The sequence below is a fragment of the Anolis carolinensis genome, chromosome 3 (genome assembly GCF_035594765.1).
Source record: "Anolis carolinensis isolate JA03-04 chromosome 3, rAnoCar3.1.pri, whole genome shotgun sequence".
NCBI classification, from domain to species: domain Eukaryota; kingdom Metazoa; phylum Chordata; class Lepidosauria; order Squamata; family Dactyloidae; genus Anolis; species Anolis carolinensis.
The window spans coordinates 249,962,765-249,981,687 of NC_085843.1; the positions used below are offsets into that span (position 1 = coordinate 249,962,765).

Here is an 18,923-nt window from a genome sequence, read left to right on the forward strand (position 1 = left end):
ATGCCGACTCTCTGGGATTACAATACCATGACTTCAAGAATGCCCGTGTGGTGCAAGCCATCGATGGCCGCCCCCTCAAGACGGGTCCCGTAAGCCAGTGGTCGGAACCCACCAGAATGTGGATAAGGGAACATATGGAAGAGATTTCCTTCTTTGTTACCGAGGTTCCCCATTTCCCTGTGATTTTGGGAATTCCATGGCTGACACTTCACGACCCAAGCATCTCCTGGTCCAACAGAGAACTGCAGTTTGCTTCAAAATATTGCCAAAACCATTGCCTTGTAGCCAAGGTCTGCCATGCCACAGACACTGAACCCATTATCACCTTGCCCAAGAAGTACTCAGAATATTGGGATGTATTCAATGAAAAAGAGGCCGAGAGATTACCCCCACATAGACCTTATGACTGTGCCATTGACTTGGTGGAGGGGGCCCCGATCCCGCGAGGACATCTCTACTCCCTGACTGAACCGGAGCAAGAAGCTCTCAGGGAGTTTATAGAGTCAAACCTTCGCAAGGGATTCATCAGACCCTCTCAATCCCCAGCCGCTTCCCCAGTGATGTTTGTGAAAAAGAAATCCGGGGAATTACGCTTGGTGGTGGACTATAGAGCATTGAACAATATCACTAAGCGGAACAGCTATCCCCTGCCCTTAATCTCGGACCTACTAGACCGACTTCGAGGAGCCAAGGTCTACACCAAGCTGGATCTTCAGGGGGCGTATAATCTAGTTCGCATCAGAGAAGGGGACGAGTGGAAGACCGCCTTCCAGACTAAATTCGGATTATTCGAGTCCCGAGTTATGAATTATGGATTATGTGGAGCTCCCGCAACGTTCCAACATTTTGTCAATGACATCTTTCAGGATTATCTAGATCGGTTCTTGATCATCTACCTGGACGATTTTTTGGTGTTTTCTAGATCACAATCAGAACATGAGAACCACGTCAGAATGGTGTTACAACGATTGCGAGATCATGGACTTTATGCCAAGCTGGAAAAATGTGCTTTTGATCTACAAGAGGTAGATTTCCTGGGGTACCGCGTCTCGCCACTAGGGCTCTCCATGGACCCGGCAAAGGTTTCAGCAGTATTGGAATGGCGGGCGCCCACCAACAAGAAAGAGGTGCAACGATTCTTGGGGTTCGCGAACTACTATCGCAAGTTCATTCCAGACTTTGCCCGCTGGTCTGACCCAATCACCAGCTGCATCCGTGGGAAACAGCCCTTCCGCTGGACAGATCAAGCAGAGAAAGGGTTCCAGCAACTAAAGAAATTATTCACGTCCCAGCCAATCCTTCAGCATCCAGATCCTGAAACCCTTTTTGTCGTGCAGGCGGACGCCTCCGATGTGGCAATTGGGGCTGTACTCCTACAACCGGTGGGAGATCATCTTCATCCTTGTGCCTTTTATTCCCGTCAATTGACCGCACCAGAGAGAAACTACACCATTTGGGAAAAGGAACTATTGGCCATAAAGGCAGCCTTTGAAACTTGGAGACATTGGTTAGAAGGGGCCAAATTTCCCATTGAAGTCCATACTGATCATCGGAATCTAGAGCATCTAAGAACTGCCCGCAAGCTAAATCAGAGGCAACAACGCTGGGCTTTATTCTTTGAACGTTTTAACTTCCAAATTCATTATGTAACCCCAGCCCAGACCAAGCAAGCAGATGCTCTGTCACGAAAACCGGAATACACTGCAGGGCGCAAGGAGACCTTTGAATCTCAGCTGCTACAACCCGAGAACTTTGCCACGCTCACAGTGGGAAACACCAAATCCACTCCCATTGAATCAACTCCCTCTACTCCAGGGCCCCTTTGTGCTCAGGAAATCAGGGCCAGCCAGCAAGTAGATGCCTGGGCACAGGACCAACTTCGCCAAGGACTACATTTTCCCTTTTCGCTTAAGGATGGGCTACTTTGCTATAGAAATCATGTTTACATCCCCCCAGGACCGGGCAGAGAAAAGGCACTTCGTCTGTGTCATGACTGCAAGCCAGCAGGGCATTTCGGACTATTCAAAACTATGCATTTGATCCTAAGAGATTTCTGGTGGCCCAAGATCCGCAAGGATGTGGAAAAATATGTCAACACCTGCCCAGTATGCCAGCGCTCCAAGACAAGAAGGGAGAAGCCCTCAGGGCTTCTGCATCCCCTCCCTACCCCATCCCACCCATGGGAAATAATCTCTGCGGATTTTATCACTGATCTACCACCTTCCTGTGGATTCACCACAATCCTAGTGGTGGTGGACCTTTTCACCAAGTTAGCCCATTTCATTCCCTGTGAAGGCCTTCCCACGGCCAAAGAGACTGCAGATCTATTCCTCCAACATGTTTTCAGATTGCATGGATTGCCAAGAGTTTGGTCACAGACCGTGGGTCCCAATTCACCTCTGGTTTCTGGAAAGCACTACAAAAACTATTGGGCATAGACTCTCGTTTATCTTCGGCTCATCATCCCCAAACAGATGGGCAAACTGAGCGCACCAATGCCACTTTGGAACAATACCTTCGCTGTTATGTGAACTACCAACAGGACAATTGGGCTTCCCTGTTATCGTTGTCAGAGTTTGCCTACAACAATGGGGTCCAGGCTTCTACTAAATAAACCCCGTTCTTTGCAAACTACGGCTTCCATCCACGTTTCTTTCCTCCTGTCATTGAAACCTCAGAAGTTCCCGCAGCAGAGGACTGGCTGCAGGAACTCACAGCGGTGCAACAACTCTTGCTCCAGCAACTAGACCAAGCCAAGGAGGACTATAAACGTCACGCGGACAAACATCGCCAGCCGGGCCCCGAAATCAAGGTAGGAGACCGGGTTCTTCTGTCCACTCGCTTTTTGCCCTCCCATCGCCCTTGCCGGAAGTTAGATGCCCGTTTCATTGGCCCCTATCCAGTGGTGGCGCAACTTAACCCCGTGACTTTCAAACTCCAACTTCCGCGCTCAATGCGCATTCATCCAGTGTTCCATCGCTCCCTACTCCTTCCGGCGGATGGTGCGCGCCCTGATACAGACCGGCCGGCCCCCCCTCCTGTTTGGGTAGATGGAGAGGAGGAGTTTGAGGTTCAGGACATTTTGGATTCTCGCTTTCACCGCCGCCGCCTACAATATCTCATTGACTGGGTGGGTTTTGGCCCCGAGGAACGCTCTTGGGAAGACGCTTCCACAGTCCATGCTCCTGATCTAACCCGCCGCTTCCATCAGACCTATCCCGCCAAGCCGCGGCCTCGCGCCTCGGGGAGAGAGTCCCAGTTTGAGAGGGGGCTTGAGGAGGGGGATAGTGTGATGAGTCATGGGCCATGTAATCCCATTCATGGCACTGTAGTCCCAGATGAAGAGGAGAACTTGGGTTTTTCACCGTCTCAGTCAGAATTGGAACCTTCCCAGCCAGATCTGGGAACCTTGCACCTGCAAGAGATTTGTCTTCCAGAAGTCTGTCAAACAAGCCCTGAGCCTAAATCTCCTGTGTTTTCTCGCCACGAGTTTTGTAAACAACAGAGAGGAGTTCAAGCGGCCTCTCGCAGGAGTGCTAGGATAGCTGCTAAGAATTTAGCTGATTAAGCCTGTTTTCCATGAGAAACTTTAAGGAGTCATGCATCTGGACTCAGAGATTAGCTTTCGTTTCTGGTTCCCCAGTGAACTGTTCTTTGGTGGGAAAACTAGACCCTATTTAGGTGTTTTACCCACAAAGGGATCTTGCGGAGTCAATTCGTCAGCTACTGGAGTAAGTTGTGTGTGGACAGCGCGCTCCGTTTCCAAGCCTCGTTCCTGTTTCAAGCCTTGTTCCTGATTCCAAGCCTTCGCTCCCGTTTCCAGCCTTGTTTACCTCCACGGACCTTGCCTTGTTTTCCAGGACTCAGCCTTGCCTTGTTTCCCGGGTTTTGCCAAGTAATTCCACGGACCTTGTTCTCGCTCCTCGTTCCTTGTTGCCTTGTATCAAGCCTTGTTTCAAGTTATTTCCTAGCCTTGCTCAAGTTCATGGACTAAAGGACCTTGTCATCTCCCCTCACTTTGCCTGGCAAAGTGAGTGTTTCGGTTATTGGATTACAACTTTGGACCTTAATATTTCATATTGGACATTGTTTTCTTGGACTAATTTTGACCTTCCCTGAAAGGTCTACTTCTGGACTATTTCATACACTTGCTTTTATTAACTTTATATATTTCCTTAATAAAGATATTAGATAGAATCTGGCCTCTGTGTATGGTTATTGGTGCTCTGCAGCCTGGGTCGTGACACTGATATAGAAATATGCAGGCTTTTGTGTTTGGCAATATACTTCCTCTTAAAACAGGGCTGAACAATGGTGGTCCTTCAAATATCATTGGACTACAACTCCTCATCAGCAATAATCAGCATGGCCAAAGGTGCGGGATTATGGAAAATGCACTCCAAAAACATCTGGAGGCCCAAAGTTGCCAACTTCTGATGATGCTGATATTATTATATTTATTTGCATCCCATTTTATCTCTGTGATTGAGATGCACAGTGGCTCACAGTAATTAATGAATAATACAATTTCACATTTCCAGCATATAAATATTAAAATAGAATTAAATATACATTATCTGACTTACTGCTGCTCTCACCAATCTGGACATTGAATTCAAAATAAGTAACTCTTCTCCCTTTCTACTTAATCTAGTTCAAGAGAAAAAGCAGAAAACTTTGATTTAAAAGGTCCATGATTTGGGAAGAATTAGTAACTAGTCAAACAACACTTAAAACCAGGTAGCCTAAAACACGTCAAATGACAATTCATGTGATATGACAATTCATATGGATGAACACGAATTAGAGAAATTCTAAGGAAGGATGTGGTTTCTTTGACAAGTGTTACAAAGAAATACAACAATTATATCTCGTACTAAGGTCATTACTTTTAAATCCTGTGGTAGAGCAAGTTTCCTCTTGCTTTAATACAAGTGCTGCTTATTCAGTTTGGCATCTTGTGTACAGATGATTAAGTAACTTGGATGTAAATTACTAACACTTGAGCAGGAATTGCTTTGGAGCTTTGCAAATATTTTCACACCCTGCTTATTCTTTGACACCTACAGCCAATGTATTGAAGGATTGTCCTTAAACGATGCCAAGGGAGTGTCCGATTCAAGGTGATATACTACAGGAAAAAAAAATTGAAGTACTTGGCAGTATCTAGCCAAGAGCTTAAAAGTCCCTGAACAAATCTATTTTTGCCTGAAGATGTGAAGTCTCCACATTTTTATGCAGACATTTTGGTGAGCTCATTTTTGGTTTTGTATGCTTCATGTCGATTTTATCGATTGTTTTACTGATAATTGAGGTTTTATTGGTATAATTGTTTTATTGTTGTATCATTGATATTTGATCGTTTTATCGGGCTAGGCCCCATGTAAGCCTCCCCGAGTCCCTTCGGGGAGATGGGGCGGGGTATAAAAATAAAGTTATTATTATTATTATTATTATTTATTACATGCATTTATACCCCACCCTTATTATTATTTTGTGCGCATCTGTTCTCAGAATTTCACCTCCAAATTTAGTACTCATTTTTTTCAGCTATTTGATGAGGAACCCTTCATTGTATTCTAAGGTGAAAATATTTACAATTCTCCTCCTACTAGAAGATTGTTTACACAGGGTGAGACTCCCTTGCAAGAACTAAAACCTGAATTTACAATAGAATTTGAAAGAAGACTGGATCCAAACTGAGGGACATGATGAAAGTGGGTTTCCTTAATTGGTCCTTTTGATGGCTGCTCCTCCAGTCCAGTCCTGCTGCATAGAAGAATGTGGGGTCCTGTTGAATAGGGTGCTGCAAAAGGCAGTCCTCAAACTGATCAGAGGTGACTTCCCCAAACGGAGATTTTTTGGTCCATGGAAGGTATCACTGGGTGCAGCTCTTATGCAAAGTTGGAGCTGTCGAGTGTTAACTGTATAAAAGGAATCAAGTCAGAGATACCCAACTATGTTGCAATGGGGAGTATGTTTGCAATTTGGAGAGAGTCATGCATCAAGCACCCATGCCATGAGTGCTAATTTGGTATGGGGGGTTGGCCATTCACCACATAGTCACTGTGATGGTTGCTTATCAGTCATATACACATATACACACAAAACCATTCCCTAGGATGGCAAACTAGTGAAGGTAGATAGGTTCTGAGACCCCACACACCTTTGAATCCAAAGTTTTTGTTCCAAGAGAAATCCATTTCACAGAAAGGCAATTCAGTGATTTCACCAAATCAATTATGAAATTAACTTGTTCTTAGAAATATACTTCTGCATCTCTCAAATAGAAAAATAATCTCCCTCCAGATTAAAAAAAACCTTTAAAAGTAATTAATTCATGTTGCTTATTAAATAATTTATAAAGTTATTAATGTTGTCAATATCTCTATCAATGCATTTTAATGTACCTAGGAAAATTAGCTACTTTTACTTAGCTACAAATTACTTATGTATCCTCTCCCAAATTGATACCACTTCCCCTTCTTATGTTACTTTTTGAATGTAGCAATCTGTCAGGACCCAGGCTGCAGAGCACCAATAACCTTACACAGAGGCCAGAATCTATCTAATATCTTTATTAAAGAAATATATAAAGTCAATAAAAACAAGTGAAGAATATAGTTCAGAAGCAGACCTTTCAGATGAGGTCAAATATAGTCCAGAAATGTATTGTCCAATATAAGATATTAGAGTTCAAAGTTATAATCCACTTGACCGAAACACACACTTTGCCAAGCAAAAGTGTGGGGAATGACAGAGTCTTTAAAGTCCAATGTAGCTTGACACAAGGCTGGAAAATAAACTTGGTTCTCGGCTAGATTCAAGACTTGAAACGAGGCAACATGAAACATGAACAGAGTCCAAAGAAGTCCGTGAAACAAGGCAAGGCTGGAAACTTGATCCAGGAAACAAGGAACTGGGGTTACGAAGTCCACACACGATCTCTCTCCTCAAGCTGAACAATTGACTACGCAAAGTTCCCCTTGCAACCAGAACCTATATTGGGTCTCGTTTTCCCGCCAACAGAACACTTTCCCTAGAGAACGAGAAGCGAAACCCAACTCTGTCCAGATGCATGACTCCTTAGAATTTCCCAAGGGAAGCAGACCTAATCAGCTAGTTGTTTGGCAGCGATTCTCAGGCTCCGGCGATTAGCCTCTCTGGCTCCTCTATCTCTATTATAATTGTCCCTCCGGGAAAACGGGGGGGGGAATTCTGCCCAAGGCCTGTTTGGCTACATTCTTGAGGACAAACATCCTCCAGGTGGAGAGGCTCCGATTCTGGCTGAAATGGCGGAAATTCCATGTTTTCCTCTTCGTCTGCCACAATAGTACTAGGAACAGGACTACAAGGCCCATGAGTCATCACACAATCTAATATTGTTATGAAAAGACAAAAAAGTAACTACCAGAAAATATTGTATTACTTGCATTTTATTATTTCTAAGCTTCTCTCCATACATTTCCTTTCATAAATGTGGAGTTATGCAGCCTATTCATCCACTACCCAGGCACATACAGGTTGATCTCTTCTCTAATGTGAACCATCACAGAGGAAACCTAGGTAAAAAGAAATGTATTTTTAAAATTTAGAGTAGATGGGCCACTTGACCTTGGGATTGCCATGAAAGATGTGATGCAGTTTGAGGACTCCAAGATCACATAATGCACAGAATTCTTCATTGTGTCACAAGTTTCAGCATCCATTAATCACAAGTTTCAGTGTCCATTTAAAACAACAACCGTGGATAATAGTTTCTTAGAAAACAGCAAGTAGATCATAGAAATCTGCCTAATTCTCTAAAGACCAGACTACATGCTGATTACAGAATTAGTTCCTATATCAAGAGCCAAATGATAAGTCAAACTCAGCTGTCCAAGTTGTGCTTGAGATTATTTCAGGTGGGAAGAGGAGTAGGACTATAAGTCAGCTGTTTCCAGTATGACAGGGAAACAGATTCTTGTTGAACGCAGTGGCTGTTGTCCAGTAAATGGGGATTAGAAGAATTTCTTAGTCCCTGTGTATCCTCTAAATTGTGTAATGATCATGAATACAGAACGATTATGAAGTTATGCATTCATTACTGTCCAGCATGATTCTGGGTCATGATTTTAAAGACATCTGTTAAATTAGATAACTAGAAAAGTAATTCCTTTCCTAGAAATTGTGGATTCTAGATAATTCTGTGCATTGTCTCTTTCTAATAACACTTAAATATGCCAAGTTTATATCTCACTTGGAATATTTCATACTGTTTCTTATATCTGCTATGGCATATTGTGAAGAGGGGTGTGATAGTGAGAGCCTGTCATTGTTTGGTCCCTGTGATCATGTATTGCCCTGAGATACATACTCTAAATATGTGTATTAGGGAAAATACATATAAGATGTATAATAAATTAGGGAAGAGTTCAAAAATGAATGGACAAACTGGACAGAATGCAATTGTGATAAAATATAGTGATAGTATGGATCTATAGGGTAAGTAAAATATAAAAAAACAATGCAATCAAAAAGATATAATAGTCTCTAAAAACAGAATGGCAGTCAGCTCTACATGTCCACTAATTGAAACATCCCTGGTTTTAAGGTACCCGACCACCACCACTAAAAAAAATTCCCAAAATCAAGCCTTGATTTTTGTCATTTTATACAATGAACACCTTATGTGTACTCTGCTGTTGTATGTGATGGGTTCTGAACATCCACCAATGTTGGTATCAATGATGGATCCTAGAACTAAATTCCAATGAATATCATTGTTGCAAAAACACCTACTGGAAACAGACTGCCCCAACCATTTGGTTGTCTGAATTGTGTTTTTCTTGTAATGGTAGGTAAAGGGGTAAAGGTTTTCCCCTGACATTGCCTAGTTGTGTCCAACTCTGGGGGTTGGTGCTCATCTCCATTTCTAAGCTGAAGAGCCGGCATTGTCCATATACACCTCCAAGGTGATGTGGCAGCACGACTGCTTGGAGCACCATTACCTTCCCACCAGAGCAGTACCTATTGACCTACTCACATTTACATGTTTTCGAACTGCTAGGTTAGCAGAAGCTGGTGCTAACAGTGGGAGCTCACCCTGCTCCCTGGATTCGAACTGCCGACCTTTCAGTCAGCAAGTTCAGTAGCTCAGTGGTTTAACCTGCTGCGTTATAGGGGGCTCCTCTTGTAATGGATCATTGGAAAATGATTTTCAAGACTTCTTTAAATGAATGCCGGAGTCAGTAGTACTCTCATTGGGCAGTTGAGAGAACATAAACATCTAGATGCAGTTGTCTTCTGTTACAGTAAATGTTGCTTTTAAATTAGGCTCACTTCCAAGAGGAAGAGACTTTGTCTTGAAGATTGCATTTAGATTTAGACTAATTGGTTAAGAGCTTGCTTTATGGTATTGAGTAGGCAAGGAAGAAGGCTTGGGTGTGTGCCTTTTTGTCATGATTTGAAACCTGAGACAGAGTCATTCTTTGGATGGATTATAAATTAAGTACAAAGCAACTTTGTATGTGTGGGAGAGGATGGAACAAAAGACATGAGCTGGATAATATTTAAAGTGATCAGATAGCTTTTGTATAGAAATTAGTGAAGCACAAAGGAAGTGAGACACTGTACTCAGCGGAGACTGTTGCTAGTGTGAGTGGGGCAAAATATTCCTGCCCCATCAGCTGAACAAAATATAATTGTGCATGTGTCCTGCCATGCTCCATACACAGGCATGCATATACCATTGTCTCTTTTGTCGTGTAGCATCCCATCCTTATGGAAAATGGGTGACCATGTCACTTTACCAAGACAGAGTCTGTTTTCAAAGAGTGTGGTGTCCAAAGTCTGCCTGGTTAGACCTCTTCAGGAAGACTGCTTCCAATTCTGGGCAGCAAAATTTAAGAAGGACATTGAGAAGCTGGAACTTGTTTAGAACAGGATGAACAAAATGGTCAAAAGTCTGGAAGCCAAGTCATATGAGGAATGGCTCAGGGAGCTGCGTATGTTTAGGTTGAAATATAAATAATTAAGAGGGAACATGATAGCCATGTTTAAATATTTGAAACCATGTCATATTAAGGAGGGGTAAAGCTTGTTTTTTTGTATTGAGACATCCTTATGCAAGTGTTTCTGCCACACTTACACAGCGTTAAGGAAAATGAGTCACCTACATCTTTGGCCTGATGATCCGTCTAGCAAGACTCTTGACTTCATGCATTTGTGGCATCTGTTCTGTACAGAAAAAACTGCAGTGAACCCATGTGCAGGTTTGGAAGAGAGACAATGTTCCTTTTAGGTTCCAAATTACTATGAGAAGGTGCTTCATCTTTTTTGTTTAAACCTGGAACTAAACCTCTTTCACTTGCAGCCCTCTATTATTCCTTCATTTCTTTCCTTCCTTGGAATCAGGAAGTATTGAAGGTTGCAGTGAGGAAACGAAGGCAGAAAAAACTTAACAGCTTGAACAGAATACCACTTGCTCATCACATGGTTCAAAGCTGTTGAAAAAACATCTCTCTCTTTCTCTCTCTCTCTCTCTCTCTCTCTCTCTCTCTCTCTCTCTCTCTCTCTCTCTTTTGAAAGAAGTGTTATATTTCCCTAGTTATATTATACATAAATGTTAAAAAAAACAATGAACTGGGAAACAAAAAGGGAAAAAGCATCCTTTTCTGACGGTATAGAACTGAGTAGGTGCCATCTTAGTATTTTGTTGTTCTCATTATCTGATTTACTTGTTTTATTTAAATTATTTTAGAAACAATTTCCATACATTCACATAATGTAAAATAGTGTTGCCTTCCATATCAAGTTCACAGTGAATATGTTAATATTGGTCACAGAGTAGCCTTGGTTAGCGTGAAAGTACTGCTAACACATTTCCCTTATCTTTGGACATGTGCCTTGGGGTATAAGACTGCTATCAAACAATTTCTAAGGAAAGTTTTGTGCCTATATTTGTTCAGTGTAATTCCTCTGTGTGTCATTAGTGCATCTCTATTATTTTGCCATTTTGTGAGAAAGGCCAGCATGACTAAAAAGGATGCAAACACTGGATGAGAGATGCAAACATTGCAGGAGACTTGGCAGCAAGTTTTTTGAGTTGGTTCATCACTGCCCTCAAGTGGTAACTTGCATATCTGAATGAACAATTGAAACTGAAAAAGTAAAATTCAGTGATTTTTAGTGCAGTTGCTTTACACGGACATCAACATGCCTCTTCCAACAGGATCAAGTGGTCTATTTAGAGGTATGTATGAAAATTTAGTATCACAGCTAAAGGAGACAGATGTAGGAATGTGTCTGTGGTAGTCATCAAACATATCCCCAGTCACATGACCTAGTACAAAAGGATTCAATAATTGTGGCCCTCCAGATGTTTTTGGACCACAACTCCCATCATCCCTCACCCCAGAGCTCTTTGTAAGATGGGGAAGCCCAATATTGGCAGGAATGTTGCTGATTAATTTTTCCTACTTGCTGGTACTCGCAGGAGGAGGGTAAATTACTTCCTCCATTCCTTATCACAGAATACTCTTAAAAGCACCATGTGTTTTCCGTATGTTCATTGTAGTTTACTGTCAAATAAGTGTGAACAGGGTAGGTTGTAGATAGCCTTTATTGTTCTTGGGAGGGCTTAGCAATAGTGACAGATTTAATAGTTCTTTACATTCACTGGGGGACATTCAAATAGCGAGAGAAGTGTTCTCTTTGGGAATCCTTTGGTCCTGCAGCACAACTCACTGAGGGAAATTGACCATAGAATTGCACTGGAGGATCCTAGAGATTCCTAGAGTAAACATGTTATTCAAATCCTCTAATAATCAAATTCACAAAATGGAAATCTGCAAATATGGAAAGCTGACTGTACATGTCTCATTGATAATTCCTGAGGAGACTCAATTACATAGCAGTCTTATTGGAACAGTAGGCCCAAAATATCTGGAGGGTCAAATTTTCCTACCTCTGTAGTACGCAGCATTGGTGCCAATTGGGCCTCATTATTTCTCAACCAAGGTGCCATAGCAGAGAAGGCCTCATTGTATGATCTCAGGACCATATTGCTCCCAATAGTGGAATACAAAGAAGTGTCTTTCCACTAGACTTCCCTTGTCAGGGAAGCATATACAATGAGTCTTGCCACTTGTTTAGGTCAGGCTCTCTGTGACAACCAGAGTTCCCATTGTCTTCCCTTCCACAGTAAAACACTTGTTTGCTATGGTTCTGGAGGAGGCCTTTAACGTTTCCAGGAATGCTGCTTCTTCTTTAGCGTTGGTTCTACAACTGAAAGCTCTTGCTCCTTTTCTCTTCCATGCATTCTGCCCTTCATACCTTGACTTTCCCTAAGCAATCATTCCTCTGTATTCCCTACAGTGCCTCTTGTTTTTAGGGTTTGTTTTGCAGTTTTCCTTGGTACTGAAGAAGTTAAACTGGAGCTCTGAATGCAAACTAAGTAGCATGAGGTGGATGCTTTTGCTTCAGTTTTTCAAGCACCGTACAGAAAAATTAGTCATGCTTCGCCCCTCAACTTTCACGAGTCATACAATTTAATCCCCATGCATTGCTTTGAAATTGTCAGGCCGGCTATCTTGCACCACCCATTATGTTTAGGTTTTGTTGCTTCACAAACTGAAGGCAGAGCTCTAAAACAGTTTTTTGTATTGCAAGACAAAGAGATTTAATGACAATAGATTCTTCAAAAATAAATATAATCTTTTCATTCTTGTTGCTTTTCCAATTATCACTCTGCAATTCATCTCCAGGATTCATACATTGCACTGAAACAGAGATACCTTTAAAAGGTAATTTGGCAGAAAACCAAAGCTGAAATCTATCTTTGCAGAAAGCATAGGTCTTTATTACGCAAGGCTGTCCAGTCACAATTTTAGCGTGATGATTGCAAGTTCCAAAGGAACTTATCACAACAAAATCAGTGCTTGTTTTTTCTTTTCCCTCTGCCACTCATATCTTCTTCTGTGTGCCACTCAAAACGTATTTCATTTCCGCTCAAAGGGTCATTTAAAAAGTTCAGTAACACGTTACGTCCGAAATAGTAAAATTAACTAGGATTTTTTAAATTACAAAAATGTGAGTCAAGCACTGAAAGGGTTAAATAAGCTGGTGTCACCCTGAGTGAGTAGCCTGAAACCTGTTAAGAGTTAGTGGGCCAAAGCTAGTGTCCTCCTGAGGAGTGTGAGAAGGCCTGGTATGAGAAGCTTCAGTGAGAGAAACCCCAAGTTGAAGGCTTTATGTGTGAAGCTCCAGTGTGAAGGCTGTTGTGTGTAAAGCTCCTGTGTAAGTTCAGTGTGAGAAGAGGTTCTGTGAGAACGAAGCTGTTTATCTGCATGAGAATGAAACCCAGCATGGAAGCAAAGAAGGAAGTACTGTATAAAGAACTTTGAGTTATGGAAACCTTGTTTTTGTAAATAGGGCAACCATATTATTTTGCTACAAAGAAAAGCCTCCAAAGAAAGAGATAACATTGATCTTTATATTTTTGTTCTTTTTATCACTTTTGGCTACTGGTGCTGGTTCACACTGCTGCTAAGAATTTACTCTGCTGTACATTTATGGGGAAGGTCTTTTGTTAATAAGCCCACTTGTCCAACATGTCATAAGACTACTGTTTCTTTTTCCTCACTTTCTTACACTTTCTCTAACTTATCACCACTCAAATAGAATTCTTGGGATGCAAACAGCGGATTCTCTGCTTCTGGTAATGGAAAGGCTCACTGTTAGCAATTGTTGTCCCCAGCTGTTGACTTCCATAGCATTGCAAGCAATAAAATGGTAAAATTTATCTCATGAATGCAAACATCCTAATTCTGCTACAAGTCATAATTTCTTTTTCTCCTTCTGTGTTAGCAAGAGATTTAAATGTTGAGATGGGTCATCGGAAAATTAGTTTAAAATTCTGTTCTGTGCATAGATTACCATAGGGTTCCTATGCTCATAGGGCCCTGGGTAACTGCCTATGTGTTAAAACCACACTGGCTATGATGCATTTGCAAGATTCCAGACATGTGGCTCTTAAACATGGAATAGATGGCCGTCTCTCAGGAGTGCTTTGATTATTCCTGTATGACAGGGGGTTTGACTGGATGACACTTTTGGTCTCTTCCAACTCATTCTGTAGGCATAATTTTCCTCCCCCGTCTGCGTAGTTGCACAATTATGGAAAAATTACATATGAACTGAATAGGGCCATACATGGAAAGAAAGGTGGGACTAGCTACATGTAGGACATCAGTAGAAGGAACAATAATAAACAACTTGTCATTAAAACACTAATGATGATAAAAGTGAACATTTTATTATCAGTGTGTTTCAATTGCTTTCAAAATGTGATTATTGCAATAAAACAGCCTCATGTGATAAAGGCCATAAAGTCTCAATTGCAAATAAAACTGACTTTGAGAAAGAAAGATTTGGGGCAAAATCCAGTTATTAGTCTCAGTTACAGTTGACCAAATTAATTTGCTGAATGGCATTCTAAGACTTGTGTAAGTCCCAATATTTCAGTGGGTCTACTCCAGTTGGAGAGTAGTTGAATTTAGATACTCATAAAACCATGATTTATTGATTTATTGTAATGATTTATTCTAATGGTTGCTGCAATTTCTATTCCATTAGTATTTTTTAAATCTAGCATAAAAGGTTAAGGTAAAGGTTTTCCCCTGACATTAAGTTAGGTTGGCAGAAGCTGGGGCTAACAGTGGGAGCTCACTCCGCTCCCCGGATTCAAACCGCCAACCTTTTAGTCAGCAAGTTCATCAGCTCAGCAGTTTAATCCACTGTTATAGCTTATTTCTGCCTCAGTTTGTGTGAAGGTTTTTGAAAATAATGTTTTTTATTCATCCTTTTGAAAAATACAGTACACACTTTGTTTCTTTAAATTTAGGTAAAGATGAATAGTACTTTTCTGTGTAACATATGAGGTTCTGGGTGTTGACATTGATATACATATTTAGAACTCCATGCAAGTGCTATGTTGCTCTTCTCCGAATCTCCCTCTTTTTTCCTCCCCATGAAGAGTTTCAGATGGCATAGTACAAAAATTGTTTGTTGTGTCACACAATATGGGTATTTGTAGTGGTAATTTCTGTTCTTTTTGGTTGCATTTATTTTATATGAACATAAATATATGTTTCTTGGAGCTCCCAGTGGCACAGCAGGTTAAGAAATGGAGGTGAGCACCAACCCCCAGAGTTGGACATGACTGAACTTAATGCCAGGGGAAAACTTTTACCCTTACTATATGCTTCTTGCAGATGTTGACGGGGTTTTGTACTTATAATTGATCCTCTGTACAGGGCCGGCCGGAGATATTTTTAAATGTTAAGCGGGGGTGCTAAAAAGCGCCACCGCCACCGGCCCCGCCTCCCACGCCCTGGCCCCGCCCAGCGTGCCCTGGCCCCGCCTCCCACGCTGTGTGGGAGGCGGGGCCAGGGCGAATAGTGCGGGGGGCGGGGCCAGAGTTGGCCCCGCCCCCCGCCCAGCGTGCCCTGGCCGCGACCAGGAAGTAAGGCCCGAATGGCCTAGGTGTGCTGTGCGCGTGCGCACAGCACACCTAGGCCATTTTGCCCTTAGTAACAAACTAAGGGCAAAAATGGCTTATCTGGCTGTGCGCATGCGCACAGCACAGATAGGCCATTTTTGCCCTTAGTTTGTTACTAAGGGCAAAATGGCCTAGGTGTGCTGTGCGCACGCGCACAGCACACCTAGGCCATTCGGGCCTTACTTCCTGGTCGCGGCCGGCGATCGCCCGGGCGATCGCCGGCCGCGACCAGGAAGTAAGGCCCGAATGGGCTATCTGCGCTGTGCGCACGGGCACAGCGCAGATAGCCCATTCGGGCCTTACTTCCTGGTCGCGGCCAGCGATCGCCCGGGCGATCGCCGGCCGCAACCAGGAAGTAAGGCCCGAATGGCCTAGGTGTGCTGTGCGCGTGCGCACAGCACACCTAGGCCATTTTGCCCTTAGTAACAAACTAAGGGCAAAAATGGCCTATCTGTGCTGTGCGCATGCGCACAGCCAGATAAGCCATTTTTGCCCTTAGTTTGTTACTAAGGGCAAAATGGCCTAGGTGTGCTGTGCGCACGCGCACAGCACACCTAGGCCATTCGGGCCTTACTTCCTGGTCGCGGCCGGCGATCGCCCGGGCGATCGCCGGCCGCGACCAGGAAGTAAGGCCCGAATGGGCTATCTGCGCTGTGCGCACGGGCACAGCGCAGATAGCCCATTCGGGCCTTACTTCCTGGTCGCGGCCAGCGATCGCCCGGGCGATCGCCGGCCGCGACCAGGAAGTAAGGCCCGAATGGCCTAGGTGTGCTGTGCGCATGCGCACAGCACAGATAGGCCATTTTTGCCCTTAGTTTGTTACTAAGGGCAAAATGGCCTAGGTGTGCTGTGCGCACGCGCACAGCACACCTAGGCCATTCGGGCCTTACTTCCTGGTCGCGGCCGGCGATCGCCCGGGCGATCGCTGGCCGCGACCAGGAAGTAAGGCCCGAATGGGCTATCTGCGCTGTGCCCGTGCGCACAGCGCAGATAGCCCATTCGGGCCTTACTTCCTGGTCGCGGCCGGCGATCGCCCGGGCGATCGCCGGCCGCGACCAGGAAGTAAGGCCCGAATGGCCTAGGTGTGCTGTGCGCGTGCGCACAGCACACCTAGGCCATTTTGCCCTTAGTAACAAACTAAGGGCAAAAATGGCTTATCTGGCTGTGCGCATGCGCACAGCACAGATAGGCCATTTTTGCCCTTAGTTTGTTACTAAGGGCAAAATGGCCTAGGTGCTTGTCGCGGTTTGGCGTGGGCGCGGGGATTGAAGCCCCGCAGGCCCGCGCCAACACCGGAGGCGTCGGTGGCGCTACGAGTCGCTGTCGACGCCTCGACAGCGCCCCTAGCAGCCAGCGCCCGAGGCGGCCGCGTCCGCGGCCGCCTAGTAACAACCGGCCCTGCCTCTGTATCCCCAGCTTGTGCACCCACAAATGCAACTAACCTCAGCTCAAAAATATTTTTGAAAGTATTGGGGCAGGGGTGGAAATCCCCCAAGAAACCTTAGTCCTGAACACTGTTCTAATGTATAGGCATACCTTGCTGTAGCTTCTCATTTTTTCACAGATCATCAGGCTCTCTCTGGCACTCATTTGAGTTGTTTAACATCTTTTATGTCATTTTACTGTGCTGTTGTATAAAATGGGATTTGAGGATCCGTGGAGAGGAGCAGGAGGTTCTTGAGACAAACCCCAGCTGATACCAAGGACTCGCCTTATATTTCCAAACCTTGGATCCTAATTGACAGTGATTATATTTGGATATGGCATACATTTATCATAGCAAAACAATGTATACTTCATGTTGGAAATTTCATTTTTCAGTGATCAGCATATTTTATTTTATACATGTATGAATGCATATTCACAGATTCCAACCTCAAAGTATGTGCCTAAGCCATTATTTACTTTTTAAATCATTTTTTAAAAAGTAGTTCTACATTATAAATTTTGCAGTACATCTCCAGTAGTCAGCCTATGCAGCTCTATGACACTTCTCACATGTCTTCTAAGTGCACGAGTGGTTTCAGCTGAACCCCTTATTATTAATTGCCGTTTTATCAGTTACTGGTTGCAATTGTATCCCACCTTTCATTCAGTGAGTTCAAGTTGCTGCACATGCCTCTCATTTTCATTTCCTTGTTATTCTCCAACATTATTATAATGTAAGTGAGGCTGAGAGAGAGTAACTACTCAGTGAGGATTTGAACCTTGCTGTCCCTAGCCCAGCTGTCTGACCACTATACCGTATTGGCTCTCATACCAATTCATTCTGATGCTAACCCTAAAAACAAAACAAAAAATGATGCTAGCTTGAAACATGCCACTCTAACAGGATATCAGCAGTTGAACTCTCCAAAGCCCATAAAGACTGGGGATGTGATCCATCATTTCGGTGTTATCACCAGATCCAACAGCATTAGAAAACCGGTTTCCTCCACTTCTTAACCCAGCTGCACAGTTTTGTATTCACTACCAGTGGCTTGTCTTCAGGCATTCTGCAGTTGTGTTCTGAACAAATGCCTTCTTGTTAAGTGAAACCCATGTGTGGAAGTGTAGCTAAAATGATGACAGAAGAGCATTCACCAAAAGAAGGTCAGTTTTCCCTGAATCTGCAGATGTGAACTGATAATAAAAACCCCACTTAGCCTTTTTCTGTGATCTTGACCGTATGATCCGACCAGACACCAAATTAGTACAGACACAATTCATAGTTAAATATGTTTCATGGCCATCAAAGGGACACTAACACTTCTGAAACAGTATTTTATGCCAGCAGTGAAGGCAAAAGTAGCTGTTGACGTGCTCCAAATCCTTTATTGGTACATGTGTGAAAGTTTGCTGATAAAGAGATGTGGAGATGGCAGCCAGATTCTGATGCTAATGTTTTCTTTGACTTGGTGTTACTGTATATCATTTGATCTTCAGCACTTTCATAAACTTTTCAAAATAACGCTTTGTGTTTCAAATAACTTCTTAAATACATAATAAGCTATGTGGGATTTTCTCATTTTTAGGATGAAAAATTCAGCCCCAAAGGACAGATGTCTTTTTCACATTAGGCATGTATAGCATTATCGGCCATAGCCTCATCCTATGGAAAACTGGGATTTGTAGATCCATATGATACATGTAGACATAGCCAGAGAGCTCTAGTGTCTTACCAAACTACAAGTGCCAGTATTTTTGGATGCAGCCATGGCAGTTAAAATAGTTTCAAAGTGTGATAATTGTAGGTGTAAAAGAGACTGTGATCTTGATAGAAGAGTGGGAAGTACTTCAAAACTGAAACTGGAGTTACATCTTGGAACACTGTGCAAAGAAGAGGGAGGGAGAATGAAGAAACACAAATCCTGTAACTAGAAGATAATTTATGATATTGCAA

The 18,923-nt window shown here is 43.1% G+C and overlaps 2 protein-coding genes across 3 annotated transcripts in view; one reads left to right on the forward strand and one right to left on the reverse strand.

Moving 5' to 3' along the window:
* The window catches only part of sgpp2 (sphingosine-1-phosphate phosphatase 2), a 50,920-nt gene that overhangs the window by 18,842 nt on the left and 13,155 nt on the right, over window positions 1-18,923 (forward strand). Inside the window, exon 2 of one of the 2 annotated variants that reach the window (XM_016992102.2) lies at window positions 5,070-5,249. The exons of the other annotated variant lie outside the window; for it this stretch is intronic. The gene's annotated coding sequence lies outside the window, so the exon portion shown is untranslated. The remainder of the gene's footprint in view (window positions 1-5,069; window positions 5,250-18,923) is intronic. 2 annotated transcript variants of the gene reach the window in all.
* farsb (phenylalanyl-tRNA synthetase subunit beta) overlaps window positions 17,352-18,923 on the reverse strand; it is a 57,435-nt gene continuing 55,863 nt past the window's right edge. The window contains exon 17 of the mRNA XM_062976573.1: window positions 17,352-18,850. Coding sequence (XP_062832643.1) covers window positions 18,744-18,850 — 107 coding nt within the window. The 3' untranslated portion in view covers window positions 17,352-18,743. The remainder of the gene's footprint in view (window positions 18,851-18,923) is intronic.